This window comes from Emydura macquarii, unplaced genomic scaffold (assembly GCF_026122565.2).
Source record: "Emydura macquarii macquarii isolate MOO-44397 ecotype Brisbane River unplaced genomic scaffold, CSIRO-AGI_Emac_v2 contig_973, whole genome shotgun sequence".
Lineage (NCBI taxonomy): Eukaryota > Metazoa > Chordata > Testudines > Chelidae > Emydura > Emydura macquarii.
This window is the reverse complement of record NW_027131110.1, coordinates 1,818,971-1,835,317: the sequence shown is the minus strand read 5'-3', so window position 1 is coordinate 1,835,317 and position 16,347 is coordinate 1,818,971. Positions and strand designations below refer to the sequence as shown.

Here is a 16,347-nt window from a genome sequence, read left to right as displayed (position 1 = left end):
GTCTTGTGCTCCAGCCCCCTAATCATTTTTGTTGCCATCCGCTGGACTATCTCCAATTCGTTCACATCCTTTCTGTAGTGGGGGGTCCTGAATTGGCCATAATACTCCAAATGTGGCCTCACCAGTGCTGAATAGAGGGGAATAGTCACTTTCCTCGATCTGCTGGCATTGCTCCTACTAACACAGCCCAATATGCCACTAGCCTTCTTGGCAACAAGGGCACACTGTTGACTCATGTCCACCTTCTTTTCCACTGTAACCCTCAGGTCTTTTTCTGCAGAACTGCTGGCTGGCCAGTCAGTCCCCGGTCTGTAGTAGTGCATGGGATTCTTCCGTCCTAAGTGCAGGGCTCTGCACTTGATCTTGTTGAACGTCATGAGATTTCTTTTGTCCCAATCCTCTAATTTGTCTAGGTCACTCTGTGTCCTATCCCTACCTTCCAGGGTATCTACCACTCCCCTTAGCTTAGTGTCATCTGCAAACTTGCTGAGGGTGCAATCTACCCCATCCTCCAGATCATTAATGAAGATGTTGAACAAAACCGGCCCCAACACTGACCCCTGGGGCACTCCGCTTGTTACTGGCTGCCAACTAGACATCAAGTCATTGATCACTACCCGTTGAGCCCGATGATCTACTGTGACGTGTCCAGCACACTTTTGTGCTGTTTAAAAACATCAGAGCTGTACTGGACAGAGTAATTTGCAGAATGGGAGGAGAAACTGAGGCACAAAGAATTAAGTGAGTTGGCCACAGTAACTCTCCAAGCCAATAGCAGAGACAGGAGTAAAATCCAGGTCCTTGAATCCCACTGAGACACTGCCGTCCATCTTGTTAGTTGAAGGGCTGGACAGCTGCTCCTTATCCACAAGATCCCTTGTATTATAGGTTATGACAAGACATTTGTTTAAAGGTCCACCTTTCTAAGTGCTGTAAAATCAACATGCTTTGCAATTTGGCATGCCTCAGGAGGGTGCATTTTTCAAGTGATGCACCTATTAAGAGGCATATGTCTCATCTTTGTAAACTGCCTGCAGAGAAGTGTTTATTTGGTTGGGGTTTTTCGGTATGCTGGACTGTGGGTTGAGGAGTATTTTTGTATGACATGTGGTTCCCCCAAGCTAACACATGGCAACTAACAAAGAACAGATATAAAACTTTCACTAAACAAAGCTTTTAAATATTTACCAAAACATCCTTACAACACCACTGCTAAAAATCCAGACCAACTCTCAACCTCCAGATCTCTTTTTTCACATTATCTTTAAAAGTCTGGGTTTGTGCATCTGTGTCTAAGTGTTCAATGATTTTAATTTCTTTTTTGTATTTTGCTAACTGAGTAATAAATTAATAACACAAAATATTTACTGCTGAAGTATTTAAGATAGATTGAATGTTAAGAACATTTTGTTTGCATCTACTGCTTCTTAAATACCAAAATATAGGTTTCCCTAATAGTCCATTGCTGGGTTTATTTTATTTATTAAATTCCTGTTGTTAATCAATTTGTTTAATTTTACTATAAACAAACTCAGTGCTGTGTTTGAAGGGAAGGGTGTATTCACTCCCAATTAAGCTAATGAGGTGTGATGTGGTTTTGTCTCTTTAGAGGAACAGAGGAACCACTTTATTTCTCTGAATTGTCTAGTGTTACCAGATTTGCCCGTCACTTTGAGGTGCATTTATTGATTAGGGTTACATTCTGGGGTCTCTGTAATTTTATCAATGTACTGTTTGTGTCACTTGTGTTTCTATGTGGAGCTCTATTTCTCCCTTCTGCAAGTCCCTGCCTTCCAGTGAAGCTACGCTGCAGGCTTTAGTTCAACAGGGCTGGGTTCCTCCTGCCCCAGAATCAGTTGAACACACACGTGCACAAACACAGATTAACAGAACACGTCCGAGCAGCAGCTGGGTCAGTCAACACTTCCAAACTGACACCCTCATACACCAAAGACTCCACACCCTCCCCATCTTATGTCACACTTGTCCTATTAGTAACTCCTTTGATGAGAAGACCCCACAGGATTTGTGGGCATTACAGGGATCAGGTTAGGCTTAGGTAAGAGGAGCGTTGCTGCAGAGCAAATAGGGAAGCCGGGAACATGAAAGAGGGAACAAAGTTCGGAGAGAGTCTGGCAACCAGCTTGACCATAAAATTATTTTATTGCTAGGTATATAAAACTTACGATACTCGTAGTAATAGCCATATAAAGAGAGACAAACAAACCAAACAGTTACAACATTACACGGTTTCAATTGGGTATTGGAGAAAATCTAGCCCAGGTTTGATTACAAAAGTCAGGTTTAGAAAGTTATACCTGGAGTGAGAGAGAGAGAGAGAGAGAGAGATCAAATTAGGTCTGAGGGGGAAAAGAAGGGGAAAAGAGAGAGTTGGGGTCTCACCACTCAGCGCAGCTTGAACTGCTCAAAGGTTCCCAGGTAGGCAAGCTGTTCAGCATAGGGTCTGGAGTGCTTGAGACAGGCGGAGCCCCCAACACGATCATTGAAGGTGTTTCACTCAGGAAAAGGTGAAGTCCCAGTGGAACTGGTGCAGCGTTTGGATCCAAGCACCAGAACAGGATTTTGAGCTTGGGTAGGGGTTTTTGTAGGGAAATGACAAGGGAGAACACTAGGCTTGTTTATGAATAAACATGACTCAAGGGAGTAGACCAGAGTTGTTTTGTTTAGGCTGGACAATAGGAACTGATCATTCCTGGCTGTGGGCGATGTTACTCCAAGGAGCTCACAATGCAAGCAGGCAGATTCAGTATTTTGGATACCAATAAAGGATTCATGACTAGAATTGGTCTGATAATCGCCGAGCTGGGCGTGTGCAGACGTGGGTCGATTAGCATCTGGAGCAGAGAACCCCCTTCATGCCGTGCTCCCGTTTCTCTGGTCCCAGAGTTCAGTGCAGTCCCTGCTTTGGAACCTCTGTTCTCTGCTCTGAATGCTAATGGAGGTGCCTCCCTGTCCCATCTTTGATGCAAATGAGGCTAGGGGAGTTGCCTTAATCCTGTCACCCTTGTCTGGAGGGGTTTAGGTGCATCTCCCACTGCCTTTTCATTGTTTTTTGTAAGTCTTTCTTCTGATCAGTTTTGGTTCAGGCAGAGGTGGGGGGGGAAGGAGTCCTTCATGAGTCAGACAGGCTGGGCACTGCGCCAGGGTTCCCCAGGAACACAGATCTGACAGGTAACACCAGGAGAGCGCTGGACATTGCAGAGCAGATGGTTTTGGGAAAATTCAGGACTAAGAGTGTTGGGATTGCCTTGCAAGTAGTAACCAGCCAGAATGGGGCTGTAGACGGGCTGCTGGGGTCAGAGCTGCTGAACCAGGGCTGTCTACCCCACAAAAACTGAGGGTAAGCCCTGCGCGCTGGCAGGCTGACTGGGAGAGGTGCAGAGTGGGAGCTACAGCAGCAAAGCACTGTGAGGTGCCCAAGGTTACAAGCAGGCAGCGACACAAGCCCTCGGCGGTCTGGATCTGACCGGATCATGCCTCTAACCTTTCCTTTTTAAACGAGCTGTGTGACCGATAACGGATCGCTCTGAATTCTAATTGCTTCTCTGATACCTCCTCCTCCTCTTGTGGCCATGGCTAAATTGCTTGCCCTGTCCAATCTGTAAAATGGAACAGTTCAATGTTGTGAGGATTAACGCGAACAAAAGGTTTTGAAATTAAAATGCTGTAAATGTGAAGCATCATATCTCCTGCTATCACAGCGGAACCAATGCAGTGTTACCAAACTCTTTCCCGAATCTTACAAGAGTCTGACAAAGCCTTTACTTGTGTCTTAGTCACACCTGGTTTATAACACGGCACTTCCCTGTTTTATGATCTTTCAAAATCCCTTCACTCTGATCTGTAGGAGGCGCTGAATTCTGGACCCAGTCGGCTCTGATATCTGTGAAACATGACCATGGGACAGATTTTTATAGATGTATTTTATCTCTAAATCAAAGTAGTTAGCAGATCAGGTAGCACCATGTTTAGCCACTCATGTTTGCACCACAACACACTGCAGGCAGAAAAGAGCAAACATGATGATTTCCAGACACAATATTGTGCCTATAAAAATGAAGATTAGGTGAGAGCCGGCTGAAATCAGACACTGTATCAGTCTAGTCCTTTGTCATGGCTTTTCCATGGCTTCCTACTACAGTTTCTGAATTTATTTCAAGATTCTCCTCCTCATTGCAGAGCTCTCAGCAAACTCATTCCACCACCTCTGCAATTGTACAGCTACCCACACTGCCCTCTACTCATTGTGCGTCTCCAGCCTCTGTGCCCCTCCCCATGGCTGCAGAGTGCAGGGCGCACACAGTATGGTGCCTCATCTCTATGGAACTCTGCCTCTCCAAGACCCGGACTCACTTCCTGGTCTCTATTCCCTTTAGATTATGATCAGCTCCGAACCCTATCCCCTTTTCCCAAACCTCTGTCACTATCTCCTTCCGTCCCCTCCTCTCGGTAACTAATTTGCAAGAGAACTTCTGGCTTTTCCCTTTCCAACCCATTACCTTTCTGTCTACTCCCTGGCCATACTAAGTTTTCCTTTCTTCCCCAGCCTCTCACTGCAGCGTTGTGTGTAACTCACCTGTACAGGGCTCTGTAGGAATCTCTTACTCCTCAGAATCCCCTTGGTCCTCGATGCATGGCTCCCCAGCCTTGTTCACTGCAGGTTACTCGGCTGAGATCAGAAATGATAGAATCTGTTCATGGAACTATACATGATTCATTTACATCCTAGTTGGAAGGTATTATAAATGATTATTGTGCAATCTGCTTGTGAAATGGGAGGTGAACGCTGATCCAAGGCAAAGAAGCTACCAAGGAATCTGCAGAAAAATAAGATGTCTGATAGGAGGTAGGTCCTGCTCCCAAGAACGCACTGAGAACAATGTTGATTTCAGTGCTCTCTAAGCCTTGAACACACAACAACCTGAGAAAAAAGGTAGAACTGGAGACAACCCAGGAACTTCACCGATCATCAAAGCTTCTAATAAGGGAGTGGAACGTTATCTTCACCCAAAGGGTTCAAAGAGTCCTACTTCTCCGTCCCATTCTTGTAAAGACCCTTCTGCCCCTCTTCTAAATTACCCCACTTCTCCCAGTAGGAATAGACAAAGATGTCATCAAATGTCACCAGGACCTAAAATCATGAGTATTCACCCTCCACCCTTTCTTATTCAGTTACATTATAGGTAGATACCCTGGAAGGTAGGAATAGGATACAGAGTGATCTAAACAAACTGGAGGATTGGGCCAAAAGAAATCTAATGAAGTTCAATAAAGAAAAGTGCAGAGTCCTCCACTTAGGAAGGAAGAATCCCATGCACAGCTATAGACTGGGGACCAACGAGCTAGCAGCAGCTCTGCAGAAAAGGACCTGGGGGTAACAGTGGATAAAAAGCTGGATATGAGTCAGCAGTGTGCCCTGGTTGTCAAGAAGGCTAATAGCATATTGGGCTGCATTAGGAGGGGCATTGCCAGCAGGACGCGGGAAGTGATTATTCCCCCTATTCGGCACTGGTGAGGCTGCATTTAGAATATTGTGTCCAGTTTTGGGCACCCCACTGCAAAAAGGATGTGGACAAGTTGGAGAGAGTCCAGCAGAGGGCAACAAAAATGATTAGGGGGCTGGAGCACAAGACTTATGAGGAGAGGCTGAGGGAACTGGGCTTGTTTAGTCTGCAAAAGAGAAGAATGAGGGGGATTTGATAATGGCCTTTAACTACCTGAAAGGGGCTTCCACAGAGGATGGGGTTAGGCTGTTCTCAGTGGTGGCAGATGACAGAACAAGGAGCAACAGTCTCAAGTTGCAGGGCGGGAGGTCTAGGTTGGACATTAGGAAAAAGTTTTTCACTAGGAGGGTGGTGAAGCACTGGAATGGGTTACCTAGGGAGGTGGTGGAATCTCCATCTTTAGAGATTTTTAAGCTGAGGCTTGACAAAGCCCTGGCTGGGATGATATAGCTGAAGTTAGTCCTGCTTTGAGCAGGGGGTTGGACTAGATGACCTCCTGAGGTCCCTTCCAACTCTAATAGTCTATGATTCTATGATTATTATTAAATAGAAAAAGAGCAGGAGAATATAAAAATCCTAATATAAACATTCCTCACATTCCCTAATATAATTGTTGTGCAAATTACAGAAAACATGTTTGTTTTGAAATTCACATTCCTTTGCCTCTTTAATTCATTAAAGATTTAACATTTCATTAAATTTGAGTACTGCCATTCAACAATTAAACTGCTGCAAAAAATGTATTAGCTGCATAGCCATACACCTGGAACCAAATGGTCTTGCAGCTCTATTCCCAGAAATGAATCCACAAACGTATCTGGACTGCCCAGATAATCCAGTGTTGGAGAAAACAGAGAATCATAAGAGTATCTGAGCACCTCACAAGTCTCAATGAATACATCCTCTCAACACCCCAGAGAAGTAGGCAAATACTATTTTCCCTCACGACTAAAACAGGGCCCACAGAGGCAAAAATCCAAATTATCAGCGGTAGCTTCCAAGTGCGTGGGCCTTTTTTACTGGGGATCTAACATCATATATTGGAAACCAGAATCTCAGCGGCACAACCAACCAGGCCAGCCCAAGGTGTCTGAAGATGGGGAACTCGGAATGGAAGGATCCATAATAAGAGGCTACTTTTAAAAATGTGATCCTCACTTCTGTCCTAGATTTGGCCAACCTCTGTTTTATTGTCCGTTCATGCCCCCAGCTGTCTGTTCCGTCTGCCTGTTGCATCCTGTGCAACACCTAGACTGTGACCCTCTGGGGCAGGGACTGCCTTCTTTGTTACTTCTCTGTACAGCACCTCCTAGCGTGATCCTAGACTGGGGTTCCTAGGCAATTCGGGAATATAAATGTACTTGCCCAAGGTCACATAGCAAGTCTCTGGCATAACCAGGAACAGAACCCAGATCTCAGTTCTGTGTGTTAATCACAAAATCTTCTTTCCACTCATGCAAATCACCTCTTTCATGTCTGACTCAGAGTCAGACTTTGTTTCTACCCCCTAGCACTGGCTGGGATATTGTCACCTTGAGGACTTCACTGTTAGTGCCCGGGGGGAGTCTCAGAATCCAGAAGCTCCTGTTCTTCAGCAAGCTCTCCACGTTCTCTGCAATAGATTATACTCCTGGATCAGAGTTTCCAGAACAGCTCACGTATTCCCCAGTTGGGTGCCAAACTCCACAGCTGTTCTCTCACAGCCGATTTTCTTTTCAGCCCTTCCCGTTCTCCCCTCCTGACTCAGTAACCGCGTGGCGTGAGAATCCCACCTTCCTCTCCCCAGCTTGAATTGCAGCCGCTACTGTCCGGAGAGGAATCTGTGCCGTTTGCAGTGAAGTTCGTTCAGAGGCCACAGCGGGTTGTAAATGCATTGGATGCCGTGACTCCACATCCCACCCCAGAACCTGTTTCCAAGGACAGAAAATTAAATGAATGAATGCAAGGTCAGAGTCTCGTCTGGCAGAGTCAGCTACGAGACACACAGCTCAAGAGCTCTCACCTGCCACTGGCCCCTCGGTGCTTCGTGAGGCTGGATCTTTGTTCTTACGGGGTCACATTCCAGTTGAGATAGTTAATGGTTTATTGAGGCGTTCACTAGGAAGCTGATGGAGGAGGGAGTTAAATCTCTTGGCAGCTTAAACTGCATCGGGCTGAAACTTGACACGCACACCACACACCAAAGCTGGGCTGTTTCACACCCCGCCCCCCCGCCCCCCTCAATGCTTTACATTAGCTTTCATCTATTTTCTGCCTCCAGAATGGCCCTGGATCAGTCTCTGATCCTTTTGGACTCTGTGCTTGTAACACAAACGCTAGACCCCATCCTGCAATCAGATCGGCCGGGGCAGAGCATGTTTCACAGCAACACCAAGAGGCCCCCAATGGAGAAGGGACTCCATCGAGCTGGGCATTGTACAGTCTCATGATAGGCACAAAAGCCAGTGCCTCTGCACCACACTGATCTGATCTGGCGTCATGTCCGCTCTGGTGACTTCCGTTGTTTCGGCATGTTCAGTGTACATTGGTTTGCAGAGCAGCCTCTGCACAAAAACTACAAACTCCTTCACCCAAGCGCCCACAACTTGAGAATAAACCAATGCCACTGACCCACACTCGTGGCAGAGAGACCCGCAGCCCGTGTGTCACGACGAGAAGAGAAACGGTATAAAATCTTTAACAATGTTTTTTAAAAGGAATTTTAATTAAAAAAGAAAACATGTTGAGAAAACAGAGCCACCGCATTCTTCTAACTGCGGCATCCGTACCTGTGTGTAAATGAGAGCAGAACTTGATGCTATGGGTTTAATTTAAACTTAGAAACAGAGACTGAAACAAGAACAGCCCGCGCTGACTGGCCTGATTCGAAGGGCTAGGAGCCCCAGTCTGGGGAAAGGTCACCTTCCACGTGTGACACAAAAACAAGAGCTCTGCAGCTTGGAAGCGGTCTGGAATGCACAACGCAATTGTCCTTCCCCAACGCCAAGTGGAATTGTGTTGCACAGACAGCCAATGCTCACAGGCCAGCGCTGTCCATCTCTACTGGCCAGACAACACACACCTCTGAGCCAGCAGCCCTGGCTTTCCCAGCTGGGGCAGTCAAGCTTTCTGATTTCGGATCCTAGGTTCAATGGCTCACTGGAGCAGCAGCACACATTCAGCCATGGTCCCTTGCTCTGCTTCCCAAGCTCAGATGCAGCTGGAACTCAGTGGGGCGAGAGGACTCCAGATCTCCCCCTTCACCTCTGCACAGGGGCGGACGTTGGTGTTTCACCGGCTCTCTCTCTCCCACCCCGGGCTGGGCAGTCCCAGTGTCTCCTCGCAAGGGGATAGGCACAGCAGCTGTGCTGAGGAGACAGAGGGCAGCCTGGGAGCCAGCCTGTAGCCTTTTAAAGCAAAACCCAGAGAAGATTCTTCCTCAGCTCTAGGCATGAGCAGCACCATCTGCACCGGGGAAGAGCTCACAGAACAGGCCAGTCTCCAAACAGTATGGACAACCAGCAGCGAGTCCATAGTTCAAATGCGGAGATAGTCCATGACTGCCATATTCCTGACTTGGAGGTTTATACTGGTTCCCAATATCTTTGCAGCATAACCTGTTACTTTTTAAATTCTCTTGATCCAGGTTGATTTTATTTTATCTGCAAGAAGACAATTCCAAGCATTGGTGCCATGTGATGAAAACAGCCAGAGGAAAGACATGGTAATTATAACGGGGAGGAGTTACAACTGAAATTTCCAATTAAATGCTCTATTGCAAAATCAGCTTGTAATGGACTATGAAGCAAGAAGGCTGGTCCAGTGAGTAAAGCTGCCTCTTAGTCCTTATATGACCTGAGTTCAATTCCTCACAGGGTGTCAGAGGATAAACCCATGACAGGTCATGAAGTACTCAGATATGATGGTTACTGGGGCCACAAAAGTGCCTAAGATAGATGCTGGGCACAAATGTTCAGTACTTTACATAAACAGAATACACAGCTACCTAGGAGATGCTTATATTTACTTAGCACACAATTTAGTCTGAAAAATGTGTTAGCTTAAAAAAAAAATAAAAGCAACTGTTTATGGGAGATATTGATCCAATGGGTGCAATTCATCTATGGTCAGAAGGACAGCATAAAGCACTGGCATCACTGGAATTCTACTGAACTCACCCACTTGCTGGCCCTCTGCACAGGGGAGAATTTCATGCACTAAGAGAGGATTGGCACCCAGGAGATGGACTGTACAGGCTAAGAAAACTGTTCAGCCCAAATCGCTTTAGATTTATCTAACGGTGACTAAGCCAATAAACTAGATTTCATGCCACTAATCATTTGAACTGCAAAAAAGAATCACTAAATGCAGAACTGGAATAAGGACTGAGCATTAAAGAATTCAGAAAAAGCCACTGGGAGGAATCAACCATAGAATCATAGAAGATGAGGGCTGGAAGGGACCTCAGGAGTACCTAGTCTAACCCCCTGCTCAAAGCAAGACTAATCTCAGCTAAATCATCCCAGCCAGAGCTTTGTCAAGCCAGTACTTAAAAACCACAAAGGATGGAGATTCCCCCACCTCCCTAGGTAACCCATTCCAGTGCTTCACCACCCTCTAGTGAAAGAGCTCTTCTTATTTATCCAACCCAGACCTCTCCCGCTGCAACTTGAGACCATTTCTCCTTGTTCTATCATCTGCCACCACTGAGAACAGCCTAGCTCCATCTTCCTTGGAACCCCCCTTCAGGTAGTTGAAGGCCACTATCAAATGCCCCCTCATTCTTCTCTTTTGCTGACTAAACAAGCCCAGTTCCCTCAGTCTCTCCTCATAAGTCTTGTGCTCCAGCCCCCTAATTAATTTCATTGCCCTCCACTGGACTCTCTCCAACTTGTCCACATCCTTTTTGTAGTGGGGGCCCAAAACTGGACACAATACTCCAAATGTGGCCTCACCAATGCTGAATAGAGGGGAATAATCACTTCCCACCATCTGCTGGCAATGCTCCTACTAATGCAGCCCAATATGCTATTAGCCTTCTTGGCAACCAGGGCACACTGCTGACTCATATCCAGCTTCTTGTCCACTGTTACCCCCAAGTCCTTTTCTGCAGAACTGCTGCCTACCCAGTCGGTCCCCAGTCTGTAGCTGTGCATGGGATTCTTCCGTCCTAAGTGCAGGTCTCTGCACTTGTCCTTATTGAACCTCATCAGATTTCTTTTGTCCCAATCCTCTAATTTGTCTAGATCACTGTATCCTATCCCTACCATTCAGCGTATCTCACTCCCTCTTCCCCCCCGAGCTTAGTGTCATCTGTAAATTTGCAGAGGGTGCAATCTACCCCATCCTTCAGATCATTAATGAAGATGTTGAACAAAACTGGCCCCAGGACCGACCACTAGGGCCCTCCGCTTGTTATCGACTTCCGACTAGACATTGAGCCGTTGATTACTACCCGCTGGGCCTGATGATCTAGCCAGCTTTCTATCCACCTTATAGTCCATTCAACCAACCCATACTTCTGTAACTTGCTGGCAAGAATACTGCGGGAGACCATATCAAAATCTTTGCTACAGTCAAGATATATCACATCACCACTTTCCCCACATCCACAGAGCCAGTCATGTCATCATAGAAGGCAATCAGGTTGGTCAGGCACGACTTTCCCTTGGTGAATCCGTGTTGACTGTTCCTGATCACCTTCCTCTCTTCCAAGTGCCTCAAAATGGATTCCTTGAGGACCAGCTCCATGATTTTTCCAGGGACTGACGTGAGGCTGACCGGTCTGTAGTTCCCTGGATCCTCTTTCCTCCCTTTTTTGAAGCTGGGCACTAGATTTGCTTTTTTCCAGTTGTCTGGGACCTCCCCCAATCACCACAAGTTTTCAAAGATAATGGCCAGTGGCTCTGCAATCACATCACCCAACTCCCTCAGCACCCTCGGATGCATTGCATCTGGCCATCTGGACTTGCGCATGTCCAGCCTTTCTAAATAGTCCTGAACCTGTTCTGTCAGCACTGAGGGCTGCTCACCTCCTCCCCATTCTGTGCTGCCCAGTGCAGTAGTCTGGGAGCTGACCGTGTGTGTGAAGACAGAGGCAAAAAAATGCATTGAGTACCTCAGCTTTTTCCACTTCATGTCACCAGGTTACCTCCCCCTTCTGTAAGGGGCCCACACTTTCCATGACCTTCTTGTTCCTAACATACCTGTAGAAACCCTTCTTGTTACCTTTCATGTCCCTTGCCAGCTGCAACTCCAGTTGTGATTTGGACTTCCTGATTTCACCCCTGCATGCCCAAGCAGTATTTTTAAATTTCTCCCTAGTCATCCGACCAAGCTTCCATGTCTTCTAAGCTTCCATTTTGTGTTTAAGCTCACTGAAGACTTCTTTGTTAAGTCAAGCTGGTCGCCTGCCATATTTGCTATTCTTTCTGCACATCGGGATGGTTTGTTCCTGCACCCTCAAGGTTTATTTAAAATACAGCCAGCTCTCTTGGATTCCTTTCCCCCTCGTATTAGCCTCCAGGGGATCCTGCCCATCAGTTCCCTGAGGAGTCAGAGTTTGCTTTTCTGAAGTCCAGGGTCCGTATACTACTGTTCTCCTTTCGTCAGGATCCTGAACTCAATCATCTCATGGTCACTGCTGCCCAAGTTACCACCAACTGCTACTTCCCCTACCAGATCTTCCCTGTTGTGAGCAGCAGGTCAAGAGGAGCATGACCCCTAGTTTGTTCCTCCAGCACTTGCACAAAGAAATTGTCCGCGACACTTTCTTAAAACTTCCTGGCTTGTCTGTACTCTGCTGTATTGCTCTCCCAGCAGATGTCAGGGTGGTTGAAGTCCCCCATGAGAACCAGGTCCTGTGATCTGGAAACTTTCCCTAGTTGTCTGAGGAAAGCCTCGTGGTAATGTGTGATCTAGTGGCTCAAAGCTGGATCGTTTACCACCCAGTACGAAGACACATTGGTCCCTCCTGCTGCACTGGCTCCAGCGTGACAATAACATGCAGCGCAATACCTGAATATTCGCAATCCAATGGATCCCTGGGAAACACCTACTGACCTGGGCACTACCAGACCTACCAGCGGTGTTTCCTAAACACAACCACAGGCTTTATTCCTATTTCCACCCTGTCCCTGGGCTGCAGGAGACGCGGGCTATCTCTTCCGCCCCAAAACACCCCACACACAGGAGCATCTGAGACACAAACACCCTGCTCTGTGCTGCTGTTGATTTTTCCCATTCAGAGGAGGACACACAGACAGGGACTCTGCACAAGGGCAACCAGCACCTGGCTCCACATCAGTCTGAACGCTGGTGAAACTAGGGACAGGAGGGCTCCCCAAAGGCTCCACATACCCAGCAAGGTTCTCCCAGCTCCACCCTCGCAGACCTCACTAAATGAATATGCACTGAGCCAATGCCCCAGTGCAGTGTTAGGGGGAGTGCTCTTTCAGATTAAACAGAAAACCAAGGCCCTGACCACTTATGCTATTTAAGAAGCCCCTTAGAGCGTCTGCGTCCAACTGCAAACTTCCTAATGCTGAGGTGGGTCAGCTGATAGCAGCTGGCTAAGGGATGCAGTGGAAACTTTAGCACTTGAAATCAGAATGGACAAGACACTTGGGAACACCATGTGCTGGCAGAGAGACAGACTGGATAACTGAGCAGATCCTTTTCATCACAAGAGCAGGGGTGTTAACATCAGTCAGCTAGAGAAATTTCCACTTTACACTGCCTACCTTCCCAGAATGATCAAGCGGTAGACATGAGTTTCTGTAGCTGGCTGGCTGGCTTCCGTGTGGAATGACTATTTTAATGTGATTGGGGTTCCACTGTATTGTATAATTAATGAATGTGTTAGAAAATGATAAAGGGTATCGTTTTCTATCTAAATAAATCCACACACAATTCCTTTTGTAGTTTCTGTGTGGATATACTAATCATCCTGACTTGGACTGGAGCTCGTACTGTTACTGTGCACTGTAAAAGAGATGCCATGTTCCCCCCGGGATAGCTGCATCTCAGTGGCAGGCGGCACGATCCCTGCATAAGGCATGTAATCCACTTTGGGATTTTCCAGATTAAAGATACGCTGTACAGTGTCAAATGATATATTTTAAAAAACTGATATCTTAAATTTGCTTATCAAATAAAAGTTACTCACATTTATTATCAAAAAGAATAGATTTAGAAAGCCGTTAGAGTCCTACTTCAGCAAAATATCCTGTACATGATGAATATTTACCCTAGGTTAGCGTCGTCTGTTCTTTTTAATTTTGCTGCATGTTACTGGTTTTAAAATCAAATCATTAGTCCCTACACACTGCTGCACCACCGCTTCCTTCCACAAAGACTCCTGCCTCAAATGCCCAGGTGGGATGCAGCTCCCACTGGCTGCTACTCCCCCGTGTGCGTCCTCAAGTGGTACTTCAGGGACTGTTTATATCGGAAGCACTTAGTGCACTCAGTGCAGGGGTAGGGCCTCTCGCCGGTGTGAGCCCGCTGGTGCTCTAGCAGGTGGTGCTTCTGCGTGAAGTTCTTGCCGCACTCCGTGCAGTGGTAGGGCCGCTCCCCGGTGTGGATGCGCTGGTGCTCCAGCAGGTGGTGCTTGCGGATGAAGCCCTTGCCGCATTCAGCGCAGGCGTGCGGCCGCTCCCGGGTGTGGATGCGGTAGTGGTTGGTGAGCTTTGACTTCTCACTGAAGGTTTTCTCGCACTGGGTGCATTTATAGGGCCGCTCCCCCGTGTGAGTCCTCTGGTGCCTGAGCAGATGGGAAGGGCGAGTAAAGTTTTTCCCACACTGAGGGCATATGAAGGACATCTCGCTCTTCCCAGTGTGGATCCTCTGGTGCATGATCAGGCTGATCTGCAGCCGGAAGCTCTTCCTGCACTCACTGCATGTGTACGGCCGCTCCCCCACGTGCGTGATCTGGTGTTTGCTGAGGCTCGATTTGTGACTGAAGCTGCTCTCACACTCGGTGCATTTGTAGGGTTTCCCTGCCGGCGGCGTTCTTGGCTCTGGCTTGAGGCTGTGCTTGTCTCCAAAGTTCTCCGCACGGCGAGCCGGCCCGACTCCCCGCCGCGTGTGGCTGCGCTGGTGCAGGATAAACTGCTGTTTGACCCTGAAGCTTAAGTCACACTCATTACATTCGTAGGGCCCCTCTTTGAGATGGTTCCTCTGGTGGATTATAAAGTTGATCTTCAGCATGAAGCTTTTCCCACACTCGGGGCAGATATACGGTCTTTCCCTCGTGCGGTTTCTCTGGTGGACGATGACCGTCTTCGCTTCACTGGAATCTCTTTCGCAGGGAGTAGATTGCCCCGGCCTGGTTCCGGCTGGGTTTCTCTGTTGCATTTTGGAACTGCACTGAGCCTCGCAGATCGTCCCCGGCTCATGATTCTGGAAAATCTGCTGCTCTGCTCTTCCAGAGAACATGGCATATGGCTCCAGCGTGTCAGGACCATCCTCCTCCTCAGTTTTGATCACAATTCCATCATCTGGGAGAATTCAAAAGAGAACCAAGACATCATTAATGACATGTGGTTAGGATAGAGCGAGCCTCTTATGATTAAGACATTCTTGATACCCAATGGAAACCACCTGAAGAGTTTTTAGGAGCAAACGAGCTGGATACGCTACTTACAGAGGCGTTCAGAGAAGATTTTGCGTGCCTGTCTCAATGTTTGGGAATCCTACGCCATTACCCAAGACCCTGGAGAATCAGCCCGCAATGACATTACGGATTGCACTCTTTTAGACCTGCTCCGCAGTCTGTTGCCGTTTTTCTCAGATTGTGTTTTGAGGGTGTCATGTTTTTAAGCTATCACTGTAGCCCAGAGCTACTGGAGCGCACTGACACACTGCTGCCAGGTTAACACAGCTGGGCAAGAAACTGTGCAAGGACTTCGGCTCCATCGTCACTCTTGGGAGCTTGGCTCCCCAGGCTGGAAGCCTTGTGTTAATCTGTCCTCGCTCTTCCACATCCCAATGACGTGCTGCTGGGGGCTCCCAGGAGCCCTTTTAAAAAAATCTGCTTTCAAACTGAGAGATGGGATGGGGCAATTTGCCTGCCTCCGGCACAGTGACTTTCCTCTTTGGATCCAGATCCACCAGGATTCCCCAAACATTCTTCTGAAGCACAGATTTCAGATGGATTAGATTTCACTAAATCACAAGGATTTAAAAAACATCCTGGGGATGGACTCGTGCAGATCTCCCCATGAAATCCCATTTCAATGGGTTTTGGATCAGCCCCAAATGGACACTCACTTAGATTGTCTGTACACTCAGGATATTTTTTCAGGAACAGAGTATACACCTCTCCAGTAAAGTGCAGCTTAATGTAAGTCTGGCTGCTCAACAACCCTGCCTCCCCTCTTGGCTTGGAGGCAGCATATTTGTTTAAATGGGAAAATAAATTAATCTCGTCTCGCACTTCTCCCTGCAACAAACACGGCTTCGCATAGACCACAGGGAGACATTTTTGTGATATCCCCTTGTCAGTAAAATATTGGCTGAATAGAGATCATCTTCAGCAATACAGATCACCTTCAGTCTGGCTAGCTCTTTCCATTTGTATACACACAAAGCTATTAGCTTTTAAGCTTCGGAGAGTCAGGGTTTGTTAGTGAGGCACAGCTCAGTTTCTACAGGAGAACACCACACACAACAACTAAGGAGCAAATCATCACCACGTGTCTCACGGCTCACCTAGGACAGAACTCAACATAGATATGAAAGACGCTAACTAAAAGTCTTCTGGTCAAAAATGGTTCCAATTCACTTTGTGTGAGGAAACAGGAAACATATAACCCAGATAAACAGCTGGCTGCCAGCTACT

At 47.2% G+C, this 16,347-nt stretch overlaps 3 protein-coding genes across 3 annotated transcripts in view; 1 reads left to right on the top strand and 2 right to left on the bottom strand.

Annotated features, from left to right (window-relative positions):
* Positions 1–16,347, top strand: part of LOC137150572 (zinc finger protein 585A-like) — a 240,549-nt gene that overhangs the window by 86,446 nt on the left and 137,756 nt on the right. The gene's annotated exons all lie outside the window — the stretch shown is intronic.
* Positions 1–16,347, bottom strand: part of LOC137150576 (zinc finger protein 777-like) — a 111,706-nt gene that overhangs the window by 49,370 nt on the left and 45,989 nt on the right. The window lies entirely within an intron of this gene.
* The window catches only part of LOC137150593 (zinc finger protein 777-like), a 31,451-nt gene continuing 28,708 nt past the window's right edge, over positions 13,605–16,347 (bottom strand). Inside the window, exon 12 of the mRNA XM_067544554.1 lies at positions 13,605–15,004. Within this exon, the coding sequence (XP_067400655.1) occupies positions 13,905–15,004 (1,100 nt within the window). The 3' untranslated portion in view covers positions 13,605–13,904. The remainder of the gene's footprint in view (positions 15,005–16,347) is intronic.